Source organism: Danio rerio, chromosome 19 (assembly GCF_049306965.1).
Source record: "Danio rerio strain Tuebingen ecotype United States chromosome 19, GRCz12tu, whole genome shotgun sequence".
NCBI classification, from domain to species: domain Eukaryota; kingdom Metazoa; phylum Chordata; class Actinopteri; order Cypriniformes; family Danionidae; genus Danio; species Danio rerio.
Window position 1 is genome coordinate 36412501 of NC_133194.1, and position 25000 is coordinate 36437500.

Genomic DNA, 25000 nt, shown 5'->3' on the forward strand with positions numbered 1-25000 from the left:
GGCAGTTCTGAAGGCAAAAAGCGGTCCAATCGGGTATTAGTAAGGTGTACCTAATAAAGTGGCCGGTGAGTGTACATATTAATTAAAATGGCTAAAATGGCAATAAAAGTCACTTTGTTAAACTGAAGAGACTACAGAGCAGAGATCAACATCCCATAATGCAATTCACAACCATAAATTAACAGAAAACATTTGTGAATCACAAAATACAAAACTGTTAATTAACAGATATTTTTAAAGTGTTGTTTAAATAGTGGAGCTATTAATGAAGCACGGTTTGGTCAACATGGAAAAATTGACTAGCTTGAATTTGGGGAAATGTTTATTTACAGCTTACAATAATATAGATTTCTATTGAAAAGACTGGGCATCTCTGATGAACAATATTAAATATGAACGAACATTCAACCCCCACTCATACTTTTTTCTTTAGTGTTCCTCATAGGTCAAAATGACTAAAAGGTCAAGTATAAATATTAAAATTAAAACAAATGGCCAAATCTAAGATTTCTGGATAAAAAAAAGAAGTCTTATTTCTTTTATTTTGTCTGGAATAAGATCATATTGGGTGGTGTGGTGGCGCAATGGGTAGCGCTGTCACCTGGTTGCCGGTTCGAGCCTTGGCTGGGTCAATTGGCATTTCTGTGTGGAATTTGCCTGTTCTCCCCATGTTTGTGTGGGCTTCCTCCGGGTACTACAGAGGAACATGTCCCTCACAAGTCCAAAGACATGTGCTATAGGTGAATTGGGTAAGCTATAAATAAGAATGCATGGGTGTTTCCCAGTTATGGGTTGCAGCTGGAAGGGCATCCGCTGCGTAAAACATATGCTGGATAAGATCCGCTGTGGCGATCCCAAATTAATAAAGAGGTTAAACCAAATGAATGAATAAGAATGAACCTTTTTTTAAAGGTTAATACGGGCAATATTATTAACACCCTCAAGAATCTTTTTTTACTCGATTGGCTACGGAACAAACCACTAATGATCTGACAAATTAACTTCATTAATAACTAGTAAAATTTTATGTACTATCATCACAGCAAAGCCAAAAGAAATTAGTTATTAGAAGTTAGTTGTTAAAACTTTTATTGTTTAGAAATGTTAAAATAATGTTAAAATGTTATGTCATTTCTCTGTTACTTGGGAAATATTTAAAAAGAGTGACATTTTACTGGACAAGAGTTCAATTCTATTTAATTTACAAAAAGTTCAGATGGCAGCATGTACTGTACACTTGACCACACTAAATTGTTGAGAGTGAACACCTCTTTATAAAGCCACAAAACAGCATGGTTTTTAGTTCTATGTTCAAATTTCTAATATCAACAACCTGCTTTATTCAAACTGCAGTCATTCAAACATAAAATATCTGATGTTTAATATGCAATATGATGTTGATTCCTGCACATGCAGCAGGAATTTAAACCCATTGGGCAGAATATTATGTGTTTGTGTTTATTGACAATCATAGCTTGTTAGAACGAAAATTTAGACAGACAAGCAGGAGATTTGCTTGACATTTTCTCACATCATGCCTAATGAAGACGGTGTCATTATTTAGTCTAGGCGACAATGAACAACTGAAAAAGCACATAAAAAAGGATTTGTTTGTGTGTGTGTGCTGTACCTGTCTCTTCTCCTCTGGGGCTTTGAGGAACAGTGCATTAATCACTGCGATGGTGTAAGTCTGAATGTCCTGATCCGTTCTGGTGCCAGAGAGAACAAAAATGCAAATGACTATTAAAGTATACTATTAAAGTAGCAAATAACAACAACAACAAATAACCAAAAATTTCATTGTTTGCCTAGTATTGCATATATAGTGTAAATTGAGTATTTTTATATGCAGTTATTACTGGCAATGCATTAAAACATGTGTTGTTCTTGCTGTTGGAGTATCTGAGGCATGTGCTATTCTTATGGAAGGGGGCAGGGAGCAGCAGCTCATTTGCATTTAAAGAGACACACCTAAAAAAAGGGAATTTACAACTGTTTAGTAAAATAAACAGTCCATGGGGTAATTTTAGCTAATACTTCCTTAACACACTTTGTGGCCCTCAATACTATATTGCGTAAAAAAGTGGGTCAAAGTAGGATCCATCTAACTCAATTTGAAAATGACAATGCCAAGAAGCTTCCAACTATTCCTGGTCCATACCCTTGCAGATGGGGGATGAGCTGGCCGATGGTGATTTCTTGAGCCACCTTCTGGTAGAGATCTTGACTGTTGAGGACCATTGATTCCAAGATGGCTAAAGATCTCTGGAGCACAGCAGTGTCCATGGCTGATTTACACACATAGCTTGCAATCTGAGGACGAAATGGAAGAAGCTTCAGTTGGTTAAGTAGATTGCAAGGAAATGTGGATTTTGATTGTTTTAAAGATAAGAGTGGCATTAAAATAAAGCATGAACAGCAATGGGAGTTCATTTGTAGGCTGAAAGTAGCTTTTTTTTTCTTCTGTAGACTGTATTTAAGCTTAAAAAGGTTTGTTCAGTTGCGTATAATCATTACAAATTATACAAATTATTAAAACTTTTTTATAATAATTAAATAATTATTACAAATTATTTTATAAAAATCCAACTTCAAATCCAAATATTTTACTGTATAGGCTTTAAAAAGGTTTGTTCATTTGTGTATAATCATTACAAATGTATAAGAATTAGAGCCACGGTAGTCTGGATAAGCTAGAAATGTATTTTTTAATCCCACAATTCTACAAACAAACTTATAAAATAAGAATGTTTTTTTGTGACTACAGGTTTGGTCAAAATGTTACTTGCTGCAAACCATTTATTCAAACTAATATTAAAAATTTCAATTGAGTTCAGATGCAAAAGCCACTTCCGCCAAAAATTAGCTAATGACATTAAGCAAATACTTTAGGCACGTAGTACAATTAACAAAATTTTTTGCATCAAATCATCTGAATCCCAGTCTCAGCGCATTATGAAATAATAGTTTGTGTGCAAAAGCCTCTAAACGCCTGAAAGCAAAAGCTGCTATGCCCCATGAACCAATCAGAAGCCGTGAATCGAATCATGTGTTTTGAATGTAATGGTGCGCTGATACGCCGGCTTTTATGAGGAGACTGTTTTATTTTTGGTAAAATAAATTTGAATTGCATTTTTAGTGATTTTTCAACTAATTACAGTCTTGGTGGATTACAAGTTTTTGCAAAAAAAAAAAAAAAAAAAAGCAGAAGTGGATTTAGCTGGTTTAGATGCAAAAGAAAATTTGCCTTGTTAAAAACCAGAGAATTGTCTAAAGTGACATTTTTGGAAAAAAAAATAATAAAAAAATTAAATATATATATATATATATATATATATATATATATATATACACCAGCTAACAACCTTAATTATAATTATTAATAGATTATTATCTATAAAATAAAACTTTTGTACCTTATCAGAGGAAATGCTCATTTACAAGAAAAGAGGTCTGATGGGTTTAGAGGGTCTTCTCTTCAATTCAAGTTTTTTTTTATATTATTTTGAATATATTATTTAACAACTCATAAGAGAAGAGTTATCATTTCATTACTGAATAAATCAGCATTTTTGAGGAATCACTTGAATGCATTACTCAGTGTTACATGCCTGGGGGAGTTGCTCTGTTGTTCCCTCCTCCCCTTTCCATTTTTTATTTGCTGTCTGCTGTTGTGTTCCAATTAGCTTGCAGAGTTTTCACGAGTGGACCAATCAGAAGAAAATGGGGGTCATTTAATCGATCCAGTGACAACTCGGACCAGACTGGGTGGGCACTCTTTCATTACTGCTCTGTCTTCCATGTGACATTTGTGTGCCTGTCCTATTCTTTGGTTCGCTTCAGTTTATTTTGAGCTGTACATCTATTCTGAACGTTTAAACTAAATCTGCTTAAATCTACTAAAAGGGAAGTATGTCACGTGACTTACATTTTACATACACATAGCTGATTGTTAGTCCAGTAGGTTAGAAACGGGTGCTACCCTTTGTATGTTTTCTCCAGTGAATGCAGTTTAGTGAGGGTCGTGTGACGCCGAAGACATTTTTTTCTATTTTCAGATTTCCCTTTAGTTATTTAGAGGTGGGGAGGGTTTAGTTAGCGAGTGTTTAATTTGTTATTTTCTTTGATTTAGCACCGCTTATTTTCCTTCACTCTATCAGGTTTGTTTCAATTGATTTGTTTGCTTATTTTGCATTTATTGTACACATTTGTAAATATACTTTGGATGATTATTTTTTCCTTTCTGATCTTTATTGTAAATAAAGCAAACCACTCTTTGCCACGTCCATTGTCTGTGTTGATCCATAGCAGCTAACATCTCGGAAACTCATTAAAAAATATTGGGTTTGCATAATTATGTTTAGCCCATTTCATCCACCGAGCCACACGAGGCGTAACGCTCAGTGACAAAAAAAAAAAAAAAAAAAACTTTCATTCTTGTGAAAGTAAAATCCAAATTTCACATGATAAAAACATTAGAGGGCGATGTCTACTTTTTTAGATAGGATATATTTTGTTGTACTTTTCAGAAACACGCCCAGAATTCTTGTACACGCCAATGGGCTTGTTGTACCTAGTGAACCACCGACCTTAACCCTTCTCTAAACCCAACCAATAGTGTTTTCAAAAGCAAGATTAAGAGAAAGGCAGACTAAAAAGTGCAAATAATCATATATTCGTCAATCATTTATCCCCATAAATCTCAGTAGTGCGAAAAGGAACAAAAGTTGTTCCCATCATATGGCAACATAGCATTCATTTTACTTAGAAACTGCAGCCAAACCGTGTTTAAATACGTTTTCGTGGTTTCACAAAAATGTAGGCTGAAGCTTGTATTTCCAACGCGCCCATGTTAAAAAAAAATGTAATAGCTACTAGTCCCAACTTACTGGCGTAACAATGTAATTCCTTTAATCTTCATTTGAAGAATCAGCTGCTTTCAGAAGGTGAGTTAGTCACTAATGTAGATATCAGCATGTATATTTTAACTCTGAACTGCTATCTTGATACTTCGAAGAATTTTTACAACACAGAAATAATCATAGTGGGTGAAAAGACTAAATAACGAAGCAGTTTAATAACCTTAAAAGATTTAACAGAATATTTTTTAATGATTAATTGAGCAGCTCTAGTAAAAATCTAACATAATTTTCCATTCAATTCAATTAGTCTTCATTTCTATAGCTTTTACAATGTAGAATGTAGATGTGTCAAAGCAACTTAATATAGATGAAGTTCTAGTAAAGTGAAACTGCTTTAGTCCAATTTTCACAAGCACAGTTTAATTTAGTGTAGTGTAAACGTCACTGCAGAAGACAGAAATTAACACTAATTAGTTCCGTTTCTGTTAGCATTTATCATTTCTATTATTATTATTGTCTCAAAATATCCACCAGGTTTTGCCAACTCTCGGATTGCCCTATGTAAACACATTCTCTATTTGGTACCCCATTCATGAAAGCATCAACTCTATCTGAAAAGCCTTAACATGGACGCACCTTCTTGATAAAGGCCACAGAGAAAGTGTCCCAGGAGACGATGCCGTGGTCCATGAGCTCCACAAAAGCCGTCAGTGTGAAGGAGAGCAGGTCACCAAAGCTAGAAAAGACAAGACAACAGCCACTAGCCACGTCTCTACCGCTCACCTGCACTGAAGAACAGCTAAGCCTTGGCCTCACAGAGCGGCAGAGAGCGAAAGGATAGAAGAAGTGCTGCAGCTGGAGAACAGGGGGACACCGGCTCTCTGTCCTTCACTACAGCAGCACAAGCAGCAGTGGGATTACATTGGCAGAAACAGTCAGTGGTATCATGCAGCAGTTTGCGTCGGACATTGTGATTATGATGACTACAAACACAAGAACATGTTTTTGATGGTAATAGGTTAAATACAACTGGAGAGTTGAAATATATATAAAACATTCAATCATTTACTCCTTCTAGCAGTTTCATACCTCTGATTTCTGTGGAATTCTGTTTTAGTAGTCTTAATATTGTAAATTAGTTTAAAGTTTAATATTAACTTTAAGTTTCAGTTTAATATTATATTAAGTTTTTATATCTAAAGTTTATTTTGTTAATATAAATTAACCAAAATTATACAAATAATGATGACATTTTAATTGCAGTTAAAATGTACTCTTAAGTAATCTTAATACTGTAAATTAAAGTTTTAATGTTAAATTCCCTAATTTCATTATTTAATTTTTCATGCTAATTATTAAAATCAGTTATTATTTTTATTTATATTATTATTATTATTATTATTATTATTATTATTATTATTATTATGTGGAATTCTGTTTAGTAATCCTAATATGGTAAATTAAATTTTTCATATTTTTCCTTGCTTTCATTTTCATTTATTTTTTATAGTATTGTAAGTTTAATATTATGTTAAGATTTTCCATCTAACAATTATTAGTTTTAATATAAATCAACCAAAGCTACAAATATTAAATAAGCAATTTAATTGCAGTTAAAATGGATTAGAAAAAAAATCTCCAGGTCGGCTGTGTGCATGTTTGAAGAAATATTTATTATTATTATTATTATTAATAATAATAATAATAATAATAATATTAATTGGCGAGGCAGTGGTGCAGTAGGTAGTGCTGTCGCCTCACAGCAAGAAGGTCGCTGGTTCGAACCTCGGCTCAGTTGGCGTTTCTGTGTGGAGTTTGCATGTTCTCCCTGCCTTCGCGTGGGTTTCCTCCGGGTGCTCCGGTTTTCCCCACAGTCCAAAGACATGTGGTACAGGTGAATTGGGTAGGCTAAATTGTCCGTAGTGTATAAGTGTGTGTGTGTGATTGTGTTTGTGGATGTTTCCCAGGGATGGGTTGCAGCTGGAAGGGCATCCGCTGCGTAAAAAGTTGCTAGATAAGTTGACTGTTCATTCTGCTGTGGCGACCCCAGAATAATAAAGGGACTAAGCCGACAAGAAAATGAATGAATGAATAATATTGTTCTGTGGATTTCGGTTTAATAATCTTAATATTGTAAATTAGTTTAAAGTTTTAATGTTACATTTTCCCTATTTTCATTTTTATTTCATTTTTCATATTTTATATTTATTTTAAGTTTAATATTATATTTAAGTATTTCAATCTAACATTTATTTAGATGGAAATACTTAATTCTGTTTAGTAATCTTAATATTGTACATTTAATTGAAATTTTGTATATTATTTTAAGTACACTGCGCTTTATTATTATATTATTATATATTATTGTTATATTATTATTATTATTATTATTATTTATTAATATTCATAAAAATAAGCATACTATTGTGCAATATTATTATATTATCGATATTAAATATTAATAATCATCATCATCATAATAATTATTAAAAGAACACTATTGGAACATACAAAAATAACAAAAACTAACACTTTGGAGCATACAAGTTATGTAAAATACTGACTTATGTAATATAAAAAACATTACAGAAGATGGGAACATGTAAATGATGATCGAATTAAAACTATGTTTGTGCTAACTTCTATAAAGAGCATCTGCATCAGGCTGTTGTTTACCACAGAACTTTTTTTGTATCTATTGTAATTGAGTCTATTGGTCAGCATACAACCATACCACCGATGCTGACAAAAACAGTGTAATAATTTGTAATAAACCTAAAATAATAGCTTTAAGTAATATGACAGACACTTAATTACTTCAGTGTCCTGAGCTCTTTTAAATCAATTAGCATCTCATTACAATCCCGATTTAGGGCTTGAATAAGGTTGATATAATGAATAACACTGCCCCCTATCGCCACAAAGACCTCAGTTCATGCCTTTCCATTAATTATCATCACGAAAACACAAGGTGGAACAAGAAAACTTACAACATAACATTAAAAAGCCAGCTTTTGAGCAAAAATGAAGAAATAAATTAAATAAAAGTTCATTAAAAAATTCTAAAACTAAAAGTAGACACATCTGAGGGTAAAAATCATAAATACAAATGATTACATTTAAAAAATAAAAACATACAAAAACGGCCTGCATTGAGCTTAGTGTTCATTATTTAAAAGCAGCATGGAGTTGAAACAGCTTAAGTTAGTCCTCAAAATAAAAGAAGACATTAGTTTGAACAGCAATTCATGAATATACCACTGGGAGCAAGAAGTATTTGCAGCTGGAATTGGGCAAAACCCTTGAAAAATGACCAGTGACATGGAGAGATGATGAATTATCATAAATGGATTGTTAGTCAATGAAATGGCATGAGATTCTGGCTGTTATGACAACCAATCATTTTAGAGGGATCCCGGGCAACAGGATTTACACTGTAAAAAGCGGCTGACTTTACCATAAAAAGAAGTGAGTATAGCTGCGTATAATAAACTATGTGAATTAAAAATATTAAGTTAAAACAACTTTTATAATATATAATTATTTTATTATAATAAATATAATAATACAATTATAATGGGTTTGTTGACTTTATTAAGTAATGTCAACTTGTCACTTTTTACAGCACACGTTTAAAGAAACTTTTTCTGTTGCCTTTAAAATCAACTATGTGAATCACAAAAAATTAAGCTGAGTCAACTTATCAGTTTAAATTACAATGGGTCTACTCTCTAAGTAAAGTCAACTTGTCACTTTTAAGGCAACAGGTTTAAAGTAACTAAAAGCTTTTCTGTTGCCTTAAAATTAGCTATGCGAATTTAAATAATTAAGTTGAGTCAACAGTTTCAGTTACAATGGCTTCACTCTCTTTTCAGAAATAATGTCAACTTGTCGCTTTTAAGTCAACAGGTTTAAAGTAAAGTAACTAAAAGTTTTTCTGTTGCCTTAAAATTAACTATGCAAACTAAAAATATTAGGTTGAGTCAAAAAACAGTTTCATTTACAAGGGGTTTACTCACTTTTTAGAAGTAACTTTTAAGGCAACAGGTTTAAAGTAACTAAATGCTTTTTACAGTGTCAGAAAGAAGTATTGTCAACCATTTAAAATAATACAATTAAGACTCCAATACACAGAATAAACTTCTCCAAAAACCCAAGCAAAATCTAACCCGAACCGATGTGTGAGATTAACTGCAAAAAAATCAGGCTAAATGAAGTTTGTTTTGGAGTTTGAAAGATTCAAAAGAATGTCTATCATTGATTCTTTTTTAGTTTTGTTACTTGCGTTTAGTTTGTTAACAGATATATTTTCAGTATAAATATTAAAGCTGAAAAGCAGCTTTAAATTGAAGTCTAATTCTATTTGAATGAAATATTGATATCGTTATTTAGGATTAATACTCTGTGCGTTTCAAAGCCATCTACTGTTTAAAATAATTTTTTTTTTTTAAATGACAACTTTACTTGACTGTCATGTAACTGTCTTAATTGTCATTTATACAAAATAATAAAAAATAAAGAAACCACTAGACAATTCTCAGTTTCTCTGGATTTACAAATTACAGTTTTGAGTTTTAGTAAAACATGATTTTTTTTGTTTTATCCTGAAAACCACTAAATAACCTTTCTTCTAAATTTACAATGTATGCATACAAATTACAATAAGTTTATATATATATATATATATATATATATATATATATATATATATATATATATATATATATATATATATATAAACAATATATTTTTTTTTAATTTAAAGTAAATTTTCATCAGACCTTTACCATGGTTTCTGCAGGTTTCATTAAGTTAAATTTAAGACTTTAAGACTTTTAACCCCATTATGAATGTGATTTTATACTTATACGGGGCTAAACACTAAAGATTTTTGGTAATGACCCAGTTGGATCAAATTAGAATTAGAAGAAAAACGAAATGTTGTTATTTCTTAACCACATATTTTGTTGTGTTGAATGTATATTTATTATGAAGTTATTATGACGAAAACTAAATGAATATTCAAAAAATATATATTTGTTTGCTTTTGGTGCAAATGAACCGAGTATAACTCCTATTCAACCCAATTCAATTCTGTTATGAAACCTTAAGTTATCATTAGAAACATTATGTTCACTCATACTTTCTTCTTTAAATAGTTTTTGTGTAAATGGAAGACCATGTAAGGGGATATATTGCTATGATTATCATGAGGAATTGTGTAATTGTTTATAGTTTTCTTTTCCTGATTAGGGAAACAATTTTCTGCAAAATTTCTAACGGCTGTTGTGAAATAATTAGATTTTTTTCTTCTTCTTTTTTATATTTCCCAAATTATAATTTACCAGAACAAGAGAATTTTCACAGTATGTCTGATAATATTTTTTCTTCTGGAGAAAGTCTTATTTGTTTTATTTCAGCTAGAATAAAAGCAGTTTTCAATTTTTTTAAACACCATTTTAAAGGTCAAAATTATTAGCCCCTTTAAGCTATATATTTTTTTTGATAGTCTACAGAACAAACCATTGTTATACAATAACTTGCCTAATTACCCTAACCTGCCTAGTTAACTTAATTAACCTAGTTTAAACTTTAAATGTCACTTTAAGCTTTATAGAAGTGTCTTGAAAAATATCTAGTAAAATATTATGTACTGTCATCATGGCAAAGATAAAAAAAAAATCAGTTATTAGGAATGAGTTATTAAAACATTTATGTTTAGAAATGTGTTAAAAAAAATCTTCTCTCCTTAAACTGAAATTGGGGGAAAAAAATAAACAGATGGCTTTTAATTCGGGGGCATGAGGGGGGGGGGATTAAAAATTCTGATTGCAACTGTGTATATATATATATATATATATATATATATATATATATATATATAGATAGATTGTTGGTGATTGGATGGGTGTCCTGATTGGGAAAAATTACTTTGACAACTTTTAAAATTAATACCTGTTTAAAATTATTTAAAAAAAATGTATTTAAGGTATTTTAGGACTTTAAGACCCTGCGGAGACCGAGTTTACAAATCAAAACAAATATTTATTTTTACTTAAACACGTTTACAACAGTAAATCCAAAACAAACTGAGAATGTTCAAGTAGCCTCTTATTTTTTACAAACTAGCAAATTTACAAATAAATCTAAAAGGTATACCATATTAATTTAATGGTACATAACCGCACATGTATTTTAAACTTCACTATAAGTACATCAGAGCCTTTATATGGAAATATAATCAGATAATCTGTCATTTTTAAGGAATAGAGCAAAAACAAAAATGATAAAGTTTTCCCCAAAGGTGGTTAATGCAAAGCTCTCCCCCCTAAATCACCACTGTTGCCCAATACCACATGCAAAAAGAAAGAAAGATAGCCGATTTTGGTTACATGGAAAGAATCATCCAAACAAAACCAACAAATCATCAGAAAAAAAAATGGAAGTGACTGCAGCAGTTGCCAAGTGTATCCATCGCTTTGATTGGTTTTGAGCACTGAGGCCGATCATGCAGAGACTCGGCCCGCAGATTAGAGGGTAAGTGTTTATCCAGCTCGAGGGAAGGGGGGCTTACCAGGGCTTCATTATCTTCTGTAGTTTCTGATACCGTCTGAAAAGATTTAAAAACTTTGACGTCAGGGAGACACGTACACACAGTCAGGGTCCAAATATTTCCTTTATGAACCCATTATGACAATTACACTCTGCGGGAAAACCCATTTGTTATTGTCACACAAGTTTTAAAACAGAACATTTTAGTCATCCGAATGAGGCATGAGCTGAGAGAGAAACACAGCTTAAAGTAAAAATATATACTTTGAGACACAAAGCATGCAAAGCAGAACATCGGGAAAAGCAGAGTGCAAACAAACACATTTTTTAACGCACAACATGTGCTTAACTCCCTGCGGTGGTTATGAGCAAGTGTGAAGGATTACATAAAGTATTTATTACAAATCATTGTGTAGTATTTCTCTCATTTATGACTCAAACGTGGCTCTTGTTGGTCCTGTCAGCAGGGCTGTAATTCACTGAAATGACTCATCATGTTTGGTCATTAAAAGCTGAGGGATGTTGACTGTTTGTTGTGTCACTTTTGACCCTTATGACTTGCACTGAACTTTAAACTTGTGATTTTTTTATTTCCAGAATGAAGGGTCATTTATTTTGTACAACTATAAGTCAACTGATAACCGTTTGACAAGGCTGGTGTAAATAATCAGACACAAAACAAAGCAAATCGGTAAGCAAACTAATTTAACTAATCAAATTACTAGTTAAAATTGACTAGTCAAATGTCTGTAAAAGGTCACCTGAAATTAAAATAAAGTTTTTAGATGTTAGTATCAGTATTATTTGTTTTTAGGATATCTATAAGCTAGTGTGCTCTAAAACAGTGACAAACTTTGCATTTAAAATAATTAAAACTGATATAAACCTCCACCCAAATAGATCAACGGTTTTATCATCACATCATAACCAATCAAATGCTCTCTAGTATCTCAAATACTCCGCCCTCTTCAAGACGCTTCTTATTTGCTTTTCATTTGATGCACTTGAGCTCAACCATTCTTACTGGCAGAGCTGTGATAAAAACAAAACACCATTGGCTGTCCCCTTAAAAAGGGGAGGGGCTACAGTACTCTCTATCCATATTTCAGTTGAGATTACATCAAACATTGAATAAAAATGCACAATTCAAAGCACTTCACGGGACCTTTAAAATTCCACACAAAAATCACCAAAAACTTGCCAAAAGTAAAATAAACTACAAAAAATAAATAAATTCAAGAATGTACAAAAAATGTCCAACATTTTAAAAACAATTTTGATGGAAATAGCTGTTTTCATGACTATGCTAATGCACAATTATCGCATGGGAACAAGTGATCCATTTAAAGGATAAAAAGATTTAAGCAAATAAAGCAAGATGGAAACAAATGTGCTGAATAAACTCTGATGTATAGAGAGAAATACACCCACCCCTGCTGGAAAAAAACAGCTTAAACCAGCCTAGTTTGGTTGGTTGGTTTTAGCAGGTTGACCAACCTGGTTTTAGAGGGGTTTTGGTCATTCGAGGCTGGTTTCCAGCCAGGTTTAAGCTGGTCAAGCAGGGAGATGACTAGAAAAAAACAGATTGACCAGCCTAAACCAGCTATGTCCAGCTTAAACCAGGCTGTTCAAGCTAGTTTTTTAGCTGGAAGCCAGCCTGGAAATGGCCAAAACCCTCTTAAAACTAGCTAAGACCAGCTAAAACCAGCTGAAACCAGCCCACCATCTTAGGCTGGTTTAAGGTGGGTTTTTTTTGTTTTTTTTAGCAGGGACGTGACTTTATTATGCTTGCCTTGTGCATTGTTGGTTGCTAGATTACCAATACTACAATCTGCTGCTCTAACAACTAACCTAATTTGCGTTTAGTTTTTTTTTTCTTGTATTTTCTTTTCTTTGAAGACTCTTAAAAGATTTGCTAAATGTTAAGATGGAAATGTGTTTCAAAGTACTGAAATAAAAAAGACATTGAGATAGTGTCAAAAACACACAAAACTTAAAATACTGTTGAAGATTATGTCTGTCAAAGTTTCTATAAACAAACAAACAAAATCATAACACTTTTACTAAAACTTTTCAGAATGATAATGGTTAAAGTTTAAGGAACGAAATGATCATTTCAAATTTGTAAGACTTTACAAGTTAGTTAATAATATTGCACTGGCTTTTCTATATCCAGTGCATTCATTTTTAACATGATTTGACTTTCACTTAACATGAAGCAACCAACTTTGTTTTCAGCATGTTTGTATTCCCAGCTGGATTGTATTGAGCAACCGCGGCAGCATATTTTGATTCTGTACTTTCCCTCTTCTTACCTCTGACCAAAACAAAATCACATACTTGTACGTCTTTAAAACAACACATTTTGTTTCCATAGCCAAACAAAAAAAAAAAACATGAGTGCATCTGGAAATAATTACTCAATAGCTGAATATAATGATTTAACATTCATCTGTGTTTAGGACAGAAATACTTCTGTAATATCATCACTAACAGCACAAGCTTAAAGCACTTTTTGAATTATATTTCTTCAGCAATCAAAGCAGAAAAAACTGCTAGCAACAACACCCAGCAGAGCGCTACTGCACCAAATTACCAATAGAGGGAGCAAGTACACCACCAACTCTTCACTCCTCCATGTGTCTGCATTCATGCCCCATGATGTAAGAAGCACACTCGCTCTGTACCCTCAAGAGTGCCGTCATGCTCAAGTCTTCTGAATAATCTTTGCCTGGTCAGCGGCTAACAGGAATCCGCAGCAAGAATGCAAGGCAGTGTGTGCTTGTGTGCATGTGCGTGTCCACTTGGATTCTTAATGGTATGAAAGGACTGCATAGAAACCCACACATAGGCTCTTTGAGGTCAGGAGCTATTGACACAGAGCTGCTTTATATAAAACATACCCATGGAAATCATTTCCATGGTCAGCTGAAATGCTGAAACACCTCGGCTGGCGGTGCACAGATCCGATAAGTATAAACGCAGCTTTTGATTCAGTGGAATAAAACTAACATCCAAATGACAGGGCTAATTTCATTCAGCCAGCAGAGAACCATGTGGACTTTTCCCTTCTGTTTATAGAAGAAAATTCATCTATTTTGAACTGTATTGTAGCCTATCTATATAAAGAGGCATTGTATGGAGGCCCATAAGTGCCAAAAAGTCTTTAGATTGAAAACTGAAAATTAACTGTCAACACCTTTTCACCGAATTAAGGTGGAAATTTTATTATTGTTACTATTTTACATGTAATGTGTATTTATATAGCACATTTATCGTGTATGACCATATACCCAAAGCACTCATGAGGGGGGTTACATTACCACCATTGTGCAGCATCCACTAGGATGATGCGATGGCAGCCACAGGACAATGGCACCTGTGCGCTCACCACACACCAGCTATAGGTGGAGTGGAAAGATAGTGATAGAGTCAATTCAGTGTATGGAGAGGCCATGTTTGTTTGTTCGTTCATCTTCTGACGCTTTTCCAGGGCCGGGTCGCAGGGGCAGCAGTCTTAGACACTTCCTCCAGCTCCTCCGGGTGGATCCTGAGGCGTTCCAAGCCGAGAGACATTGTCCCTCCAGCGTGTCCTGGGTCTTCCCCGAGGCCTCCTCCCGGTGGGACATGCCTGGAACACCTCCCTAGGTAGGCGTACAGGAGGCATCCAAAACAGATGCCCGAGCCACCTCAGCTGACTTCTCTCGATGTGGAGCAGCAGCGGCTCTACTCCGAGCTCCTCCCGGGTGTCAGAGCTCCTCACCTTATCTATAAGAGTGCGCCCAGCCACCCTTCGCAGGAGACTCATTTCAGCCGCTTGTATCCGAGATCTTGTACTTTCGGTCATGACACAAAGCTCGTGGCCATAGGTGAGAGTAGTAACAGAAATTTACCGTTAAAATCGAGAGCTTTGTCTTTCTGCTCAGCTCATTCTTCACAACGGACATGTACATCGACCGCATTACTGCTGCCGCTGCACCAATCCGCCTGTCAATCTCACGTTCCATCTTTCCCTCATTCGTGAACAAAACCCCGAGATACTTAAACTCCTCAACCTGGGGTAAAGACTTTCCTCCAACCTGGAGATGGCAAACCACCTTTTTCCGGTGGAGCACCATAGCTTCGGACTTGAAGGTGCTGATTCTCATCCCAGCCGCGTTAAGGGCAGATGAAAGAAATTTGGCCAGGACACGAGAAGTGCCATGAGATTTTTAATGACCACAGACAGTCAGGACCTCGGTTTAACAACTCATCCAAAAGATGGCGCTTACTGACAGTATAGTGTCCCCTTTATTATACTGGGGCATTAAGACTCACACAGAACGCAGGTTGAGCGCCCCACTGCTGGACTCATTAACACCACTTCTCACAGAAACCTAGTTTTCCCATGTGCTCGCCCATCCAGGTACTGACCAGGCTCACCCCTGCTTAGCTTCAGTGTGTAACTGGTCTTGAACTAAAGGGTGATATGGCTGCACACAGATTTTCTCTGTACTGACAAAAGGTAAACAGAGGCAACATATGGAAGTTTCTAGGGGCAAAAAAGTCTATAAATGAAATGCCTGAAATGTATTTGAATTGTGGCATTCAATTTTATTTAGTAATACTTTTTTTTCTTAAGTGCAGATATGCATCGGTAAACCCTGATGTTTGCATTCAAATGCGTCAGTATTACAAAATTCTTCTACAAATAATTAAAATGAATGGCATTTGATTTTAATTTATGCAAATCCCAATGTGCCACTGTCACATATGCTAAGCAAACCCTTAGAAAAATGAGTAATGGCTTAATCATGGTAAATTCAACCATGTTTATTTACTGTATTATAGGCATTATAGGTATCATAGGTATTATATTGTATTTATTATAGCCATATTTATTGGCAATAGGCTCTATGCTTAGAGCTAGTGTTTTTCAGCCAATGATAAACTTTTGGTGAAAGCTTAAGGTGACCATTTACAAATTCATAAAGTTCCTTTTACAGCATCGATGTTGTAATGTATTTACAATGCATTCAGTTAAATAAACTTAAGCATTCATTTAGTTTTCAAGCGTACACTGATGAAACTACTAGTGCTATCTGGATCAGCAGGCGAGCACAGAAACTCCATTGAAAATACTTGGGTAAAATAAACATATTTTAAGGACATTAAAGTGAAAAATGGATTTTAATGCAGTGCTTCTTGTCTGGTCTTAGACCAACTTTATATTGTATATCTATCGGGCAGTAAAGATCACTGATTTTTAAAGAAATTTGACCTTAAACAGGGCAATTTTATAATGGAAAGACAGTTTACCGGAAGTGATGAGGCTGGCTTGCTGAAATTAAAAGTCTGTGTGCATGTAGCCCATTGTATAAGCACAGTCTTCCTGCAAGTATCATGTTTAAACTATAGTTAGTGTTGTTAATCTGAGGCAATCATTGTTCAACTGCAAAACTGTTTGTTTGTCTTTTTGTTGGTTTTATTTGTAGTGTGTGTGTGTGTGTGTGTGTGTGTGTGTGTGTGTGTGTGTGTGTGTGTGTGTGTGTGTGTGTGTGTGTGTGAGAGAGAGAGAATCCTTTTTGAGACTCCTTTATCAATTTAACAAAAAGTAATCATTGATATTTAGACTCCTACTTGTTATTAATTTCAACAAACAGCATCTCTTCAATGAACTACTTCAAACAACCATTGCAGAACTGCTATTGTACAGCATCTGTAAATACTTTACTAGAAGTTATTTCTGCGTTAACTGGTTATAGCAAAATAAAACCTTATACAGCACTGAAATAAGGCCATATACGAACATGCATTGCTGATGATTGCTTCCAGTCAAAGATGTTCATTGTCGCTGTTACAGATAATTGGATCCTCATCAAGTTTCATGAGAACACAATATAGAGATTAATAAACAAATTTGGATTTGTTTTACATGTTAAAAGGATATAAAAACAAACCGATCTTATAAAATGCATGACTTTGGATTTTATGGTGAAACTACTGTAGGTTATGCTAGGCAAAAGAGCTTTTGAAGAGCTCATAACACAGTAAAGGATGCATGCTATGAAGTCATTCATAATGTTTTCATTTTAAATAAATTGCTACTTAGTTTTATTTATTTTATTTATTTACTATTTTTCTAATTCTGATAAAATGGTGCCAAAAACATACTCTAGCTATTGTAACTTGCTATTGCATACTCAAATCATAAATAAATACATACATACACTCATCGGCCACTTTATTAGGTACACCTCACTAGTGCCAAGTTGGACCCATTTTTGCCTTCAAAACTACCTTAATTCTTCGTGGCATAGATTCAACAAGGTACTGAAAATATTCCTCCGAAATTTTGGTCCATATTGACATGATAGCATAATGCAGTTGCTGCAGATTTGTCAGCTGCACATCCATGATGCAAATCTCCTTTTCCACCACATCCCAATGGTGCTTAGATCTAGTGACTGTGGAGGCCATTTCAGTACAGTGAACTCATTGTCATGTTCAAGAAACCAGTCTGAGATGATTCGCGCTTTATCACATGGTGCGTGATCCTGCTGGAAGTAGCCATAAGTAGACCATTCTCCTCTGACCTCTGGCATCAACCAGGCATTTGCGCTTACAGAAATGCCGCTCAATGGATATCTTCTCTTTTTCGGACCATTCTCTATAAACCCTAGAGATGTGCTTGAAAATCCCAGTAGATAAGCAGTTTCTGAAAATACTCAGACCAGCCCATCTGGCACCAACAACCATGCCATGTTCAAAGACACTTAAATCGCCTTTCTTCCCTATTCTGATGCTCGGTCTGAACTGCAGCAGATCGTCTTGACCATGGCTGCGTCCAAAACTGCATACTTCCATTCTATATAGTACACTAAAATCAGTATGCGAGCAGAGTAGTATGTCCGAATTCATAGAATTCGAAAACCAATATGTGAGAAGTACCCGGATGACTTACTACTTCCAGCGAGATTCTGAAGTGAGCATCCCATGCATGTAGCGCAACTGATCACGTGGTCACGTGATCATGATAAAAAGGCGGATGTAGTACATCATAATTCCATTCATACTTTTAACATTCATACTGTATAAAACATACTTTTCTAACGGCAAAGTAGTATGTTTAAATTAAAATGAAGTACCTACTGAGTAGTAGGCCGTTTAGGACACAGCCCATGTCTACAAGCCTAGATGTATTGAGTTGCTGCCATCTACTGGCTGATTAGAAATTTGTGTTAACGAGCAATTAAACAGGTGTACCAAATAAAGTGGCCGGAGAGTGTACGTACATACAGACATACTCTTGCTATTGCTTCCATACTTCTGACTGAAAGATAAACTGTACACTCTTATACCGTTATGTTGATTTCAATGTACAGTTTGCTTTCTACATTCTATGTAATGGCATCAAGTTGAAGTAACCTGCTATTAAACTGAACCGTTCACTTGCTTTTTAGCCATGCTATTGCACTATTACATGCAATAAATCCATGAGCTTAACATGTTGTTGTCAGTGTACAAGAACATGAAATCTCAGCTACAGAAATGTCATTGGCTATTACACTTGCTGATATGGTCAAACTGTGGATGGTAACAACCAAATTTGATGTTTAATTTAAAGACTTAAAGGTCGTTATTACCTTCCATACTTACATTGAGTACATATAATAGTACAACCTTAAGAAATTAAGCAAGGACAAGGATATTTAACATCTCATCTATTAAAAGGCAAAAGCAGAATTCTGTGAAATTGACCAGTCGGAAATTGACCAGATAACCTTGCCTTCCCTCAAATAATTTATTCTCTCTAGCTGCCTTTGCAGAGTTTATCCTCCCAGCCTTCTTTACCGCAGTATTATTCCTCGACTCTGTCACTAAGTGCGTTTCTCCAGTTTTCTCTCTGCATGTTTCGGTCTCTCTCTCAAGGCAGTTTGTGTCTGCTGGCAGAGCTTGGCCTCCTCATGGGACCATCCGTATAAGAGTTGAAAATGAGCCAGCTCAGCAGATAGTCCGTCTCCGCTTTAACCTTCAACTGAGATGATCAGGCCACATGGCTGCTTTATATCCCAGAGATTGGAGAAGGGAGTGAAATGTATACACTTCATTTATTATTAATAGAGGCACGTCTGAAATATCTGCAGTTTATTTGGATGGTGCATCTCTGATGTGATAGTTTGTGCATTGGTTTGGGATTGCGGACTCAAACAACACAACACACTGATTCCAAACACAACTAAATGTTAGAAAAACAACAAATACAACAACAAAAAGTGTCACCAAATAGGACATCAAATGTTACTCAAACAAAACACTCGAAAGTGTCCTCTGTTACAATCCAGCATCAACTCCAAACTAAACTAAAAGTTAGCAAAACAAACAGTAACCAAACAAAAAACAACAAAAAGTGAGTAACATTTTCTGTTCCTTTCGGTGACCAACAAAACCATCAAATGTGTCCTCTATTACAAGACATTATTTTGACCACAACACACCAACTCCAAACACAACCAAAGGTTATCAATATATAAGAAAGTGTAACCAAAAACGAAAATGTCTCACTAAAAGGGACATAAAATGTTACTCAAACAAAACACTCGTAAGCATCCTCTATTAGAATACAATATTTTGATCAAAACAAAACTAAATGTTATCAAACACAACAAATAAATAAATGTCAGCAAAAGAGATATACAATATCCCTCAAACAAAACACTAGGGGCACTATCATACACCCAGCGCAATGCGGTGCAAGGTGCGACGCAATTGTTGTTTGCTAGTTTCAGCATGGCACAAGAGTCGTTTTGACGTTTTGCACCACGCTGTTTAAATAGCAAACCCATTTGTGCTCATATGTGCGCCCATAGGCATTCTGGTCTAATACAGGAGATGTGTTAAGGCGCATTGCTATTTTGAGGAACTATATTAGACTGTTTCCCAGAGATAGGTTGCGGCTGGAAGGGTATCCGCTGCGTAAAAAAAAACTTGCTGGATAAGTTGGCGGTTCATTCCGGTGTGGCGACCCCGGATTAATAAAGGGACTAAGCCGACAAGAAAATGAATGAATGAATATTAAACTGTTCAATAGACCAGATCAAAGCTGGTCTAAAGTCCAGTGCAGAGCCTACATAAATATAAAAACCATACTTTCATGCCTTCAACTCAGGGGGCTTTTTTAGTTTATTCATAACAATTTGCTTTTGTATAATGTGCTTAGTAGTAGTATTATTATTTATTATATGCATATTTATGTTTATTTTTTAAAAACAAGCTTAGATTTGCCCACCTGTCAGGTATTAGACCATTTGGGGCACAGCATGCGTATTTGGATATAACTCCAATTTTTTAACCACACTTCGTTATTCTTGTTCATTTATTCATTTGCTGGAAATTAGAACTGAATTTAGAAATAGTTTTGAAACAAATATTTGTGCTTAACACAAAATTAATTATGTATAGGCTTATGGATGTCTGTGGGTACAACAGGTTTCCCTATCCACAAGAGTGAAAGTAATAGTAAAGAATGAGGAGGCTCAACTCTCATTCTCGCGCTGCAGATGCTCCGTTTAACTGTTTTCTCGCTATTGAAGCTTTTAGTTTTTCCACTAACAAAGTCCGCCATGTAAATAGCAAATGTGCTATGGCGCAACACAACTGACTCTTAAAGGGAATGTGAAATAAGACTCTGACTGGTTTATTCTCAAAACACACCTACAACTCATTAAGAGAATAAGCTCAACCCTGTAAGACCATGCGCCACGGCGTAAAGTGGATTTTTTCGTCCTTAAAATAGCAAGTGGATTCTGACACGCCCTTAATGCTTTTGCACCCTGCGCTTTGGACTTTGCGCATGGATTGTCAAAATAGAGCCCTAAGTGTCCATCATTATTTTTAATCACAACAAACCAACTTAAAACACAACTAAATGTTAGCAGAACAGTAACCAAACACAACAACAGAAAAGTCTCACCAAAAAGTGACGTAAAAAGGGTATTCAAACAAAACACTCTGAAGCATCCTCTATTATAATACATTAGTTTGATCAAAACAAACCAACTCCAAACACAACTAAATGTTATCAAAATACAACAAAGTATCACCAAAGACAAAAATGGTCACCAAAAAGGGACATCAAATGTTATTCAAACAAAACACTCAAAAGAGTCTTCTTTTACAATACAGTTTATGATCAAAACACACTCCAAATGCAACTAAATGTTACCAAACACAGCAAAACATAAATCACCAAAAAGGACAACCAACAGTGTCACCAAAAGGGACATCAAACGTTACTCAAACAAAACACTCGTAAGTGTCCTCTATTAGAGTACATTATTTTGATCAAAACAAACTTCCTGCTTGCACAACTACTCCAAATATTATCGAAACTCAAGTAATCGCCAAACACATTTAAAAAAGTCTCCAAAAGGGACATTAAATATCACAAATAAAACAAAACACTAAGTGTCCTCCAATACATTACAGCATTATTTTTGAACAAACCAACTCCAAACACAACTAAATAGAACACAACAACAACAAAAATTGTCAACAAAAGGGACATAACATGTTAGTCAAACAAAAAACAATTTAAAGTGTCCTCTATTACAACACATAATTTTGATCAAAACAAACCAACTGCAAACTTAACTAAATGTTATCATAACACAACAAACAGTTACCAAACTCATCAAAAACAAAAGTGTGACCAAAGGGGACATAAAATGTTTCTCAAACAAAACACTTGAAAGTGTCCTCCATTACGAGACATCATTTTGATCACAACACACCAAGTTTAAAAACAACCAAATGTTATGAAAATATAGCACAGTGTCACCAAAGACAAAAAAAGCGTCACCAAAAGGGACATCAAATGTTACTCAAACAAAACACTTGAAAGTCTTCTATTAGAATAAATTATTTTGATCGTAACATCCTGCTTACACAACTACTGTTATCGAAACATAACAAACAGCGCCAAACAAAGCAAAAATAAATAAATGTTATCAAAAGGGACATAAAACATCATGAAAAAAACAACACACTAAGTGTCCTCCATTACAATACAGCATTACAAGTACAACAACAAAAAAGTGTCACCAAAAGGGACAAAGTTGGTCAAAACAAAAAACACTTGAAAGTGTCCTCTAATAAAATACACTATTTTGATCACAACAAACCAACTGCAAACTTATATAGATGTTATCAAAACAGAACAAACGGTCACCAAACTCAACATCAAACAAAGTTTTACCAAAAGGGACATCAAATGTTACTCAAACAAAACACTCAAAAATCTCTTCTATTACAATACATTATTTTGATCACAACACTCAAACTCCAAACACAACTAAATTTTATCAAAACAGAAGAAACAGTCCCCAAACACATCAAAAAAGTCACCAAAAGGGACATAAAATTTCACTCAGACAAAGCACTCGAAAATTTCCTCAATTAGCATACATAATTTTGATCAAAATAAACCAACTTCAAACACAACTAAATATTAACAAACACAAAAAGTGTCACCCAAAGAGACCCAGACACTCAAAAGTGATCTCCATCACAATATACTTTATTTTGATCACAACCAAATCCAAGCACAACTAAATGTTTTTTTTTTTGTTTGAGGACATTTTGTTGTGCATTAAGGCACACTTGATGTGATGTGATTAAAGCGTGTTATGTATTTGATGGTGGTGGAAACATTTGCATGGAACGATAGTTTTTATTTTTGTAACATTATACATGCTTTTAATATCACTTTTGATCAATTTAAGGCATCATATCTTAAAAGTGATGATATATATATATATATATATATATATATATATATATATATATATATATATATATATATATATATAGGGAATAAAGAGTATATTTTTGGTGTGAACTATCTCTCTAAGGTACCATGTATTGACCCAGGGTTTCTGCAGGTTTTACCAAGTTAAACTTAACTTTTTAAGACTATAAATGAAAATGAAATGAATGAAATTTTAGACTCATAAAAGGGCTAAATGCTGAGGAATTTTCAAACAGCCCAGATAGAAGAGATTTTTTATTTGACATATCAAAAATATATATATTAAAATTTAATACATTTAGTAAAACAATAATAATTTAAGAATAAAAAATAAAAATATTTTAAGTATTTCTTAGCAAAATATTTTAAACATTGTGTAAAAACAAGCAAGCTCTACTTGAATCCATACACTTTTTTCCAACATAAACTTTTTTTTTATGTTTTAAAAGCTTTAAATGTTAAAAAAACTACAATAAACTAAATCTATGTACAACAATCTGTCCAGGTCGGTGACCTCAGCAGTAAATATATGGAGCACTTTTAAACAAATGTTATTACAAGGAAAATAATTGACCCATTATGAAAAATAGAATTAAAATTTTTAAATAAAAAGTTTAAAGTTTTATTGAAATGGATTGTTGGTGATTGTATGGGTTTTGGCCAGTTTGGGTAGCTATACTCGAACATAGGGAAATTAAGACCTTTAAAAAATATTTAAGACCTACAACACAATATACTTTAGTACATTTAAGACTTTTTAAGGCCTAAAATTTAGATTTTGGGATTTCAAGAATTTTTAAGACCCCGATGAAACCCTGGGACCCTTTTAGACACAAATTTGAACCTTTCTAGGATATGTTTTTATTTATTATGCAGCATTATACATTTTTAAATTTAAATTCGGTTCAATTTAATCCATCACATCTTAAAAGTATTGCTTAAAAATAACCTACAAGGATATAGATTTAAAAAACAATGACTGCAAATCTTTTACCAGTAAATTACATCCATCTACAAATTCATTTTTTGTGTGATTTGTCTCCTAGTGAATCTTACAGTGCAAGTCAGTGGCCATGTCTACATTTTATTTTTATTGCTTTAGCATTTTATTATGCTAAAGCCCTGCTGAGAGGAGTGAACATCAAGAGCACTCTTAATGAAAACACAGGGACAGTAGGAAATGCAGCCAGAGAAAGAAAAACAGACACTTACTCTGTGCCGCTCTCCACCATCTGTGTGAGCAGCGAGATGCCGTCGAGGTTGATGAACTCCTGAGCGAAGGTGATGTCTCGTGAAGAGTTGGCCAGATCCTTCAGAGCGTCCAGCTTCATGTCCATGCTGGACGACTGGATGCGCTCGTGCAGCTGCTGGGCCATCTGGGCCTGTTATCGAGGGCCACAGAAGAGGCGTTTTTAATGAGAGGGTGACAGATCCTCATGTAGGAGGTCAGGCCTTTTAGTCACATGACTCAAAGACGAAGGCGAGACTGCACTTCGCTAAATTACTGAATCTGCCATGAGTTGCTCATTAGAGATTATAAGTTTACATTACACGCATCATCTTTTTTTTACATACTCCATTCACGTATATATTATCTTATATTGTATTGTATTGTATTGTATTGTATTATATTATCTTATATTGTATTGTATTGTATTGTATTGTATTGTATTGTATTGTATTGTATTGTATTAAAATATATTATATTATATTATAATTTATTTTATTTTATTTTATTATATTATATTATATATTATATTTTATTATATTGTATTATATTATATTGTATTGTATTGTA

The 25000-nt window shown here is 34.1% G+C and overlaps 1 protein-coding gene across 17 annotated transcripts in view; it reads right to left on the reverse strand.

The window, feature by feature from the left end:
* Positions 1-25000, reverse strand: part of elmo1 (engulfment and cell motility 1 (ced-12 homolog, C. elegans)) — a 178399-nt gene that overhangs the window by 75713 nt on the left and 77686 nt on the right. For 9 of the 17 annotated variants that reach the window (XR_012394518.1, NM_213091.1, XM_009294311.5 and 6 more), the window contains 5 exon segments: positions 24415-24584; positions 11437-11472; positions 5499-5598; positions 2162-2313; positions 1631-1709 (listed from right to left, as the gene is read on the reverse strand). Coding sequence is in view for 16 of the 17 variants with exons in the window: in NM_213091.1 (NP_998256.1) it covers positions 1631-1709; positions 2162-2313; positions 5499-5598; positions 11437-11472; positions 24415-24584 (537 nt within the window). In the remaining variant the exon portion in view is untranslated. 17 annotated transcript variants of the gene reach the window in all.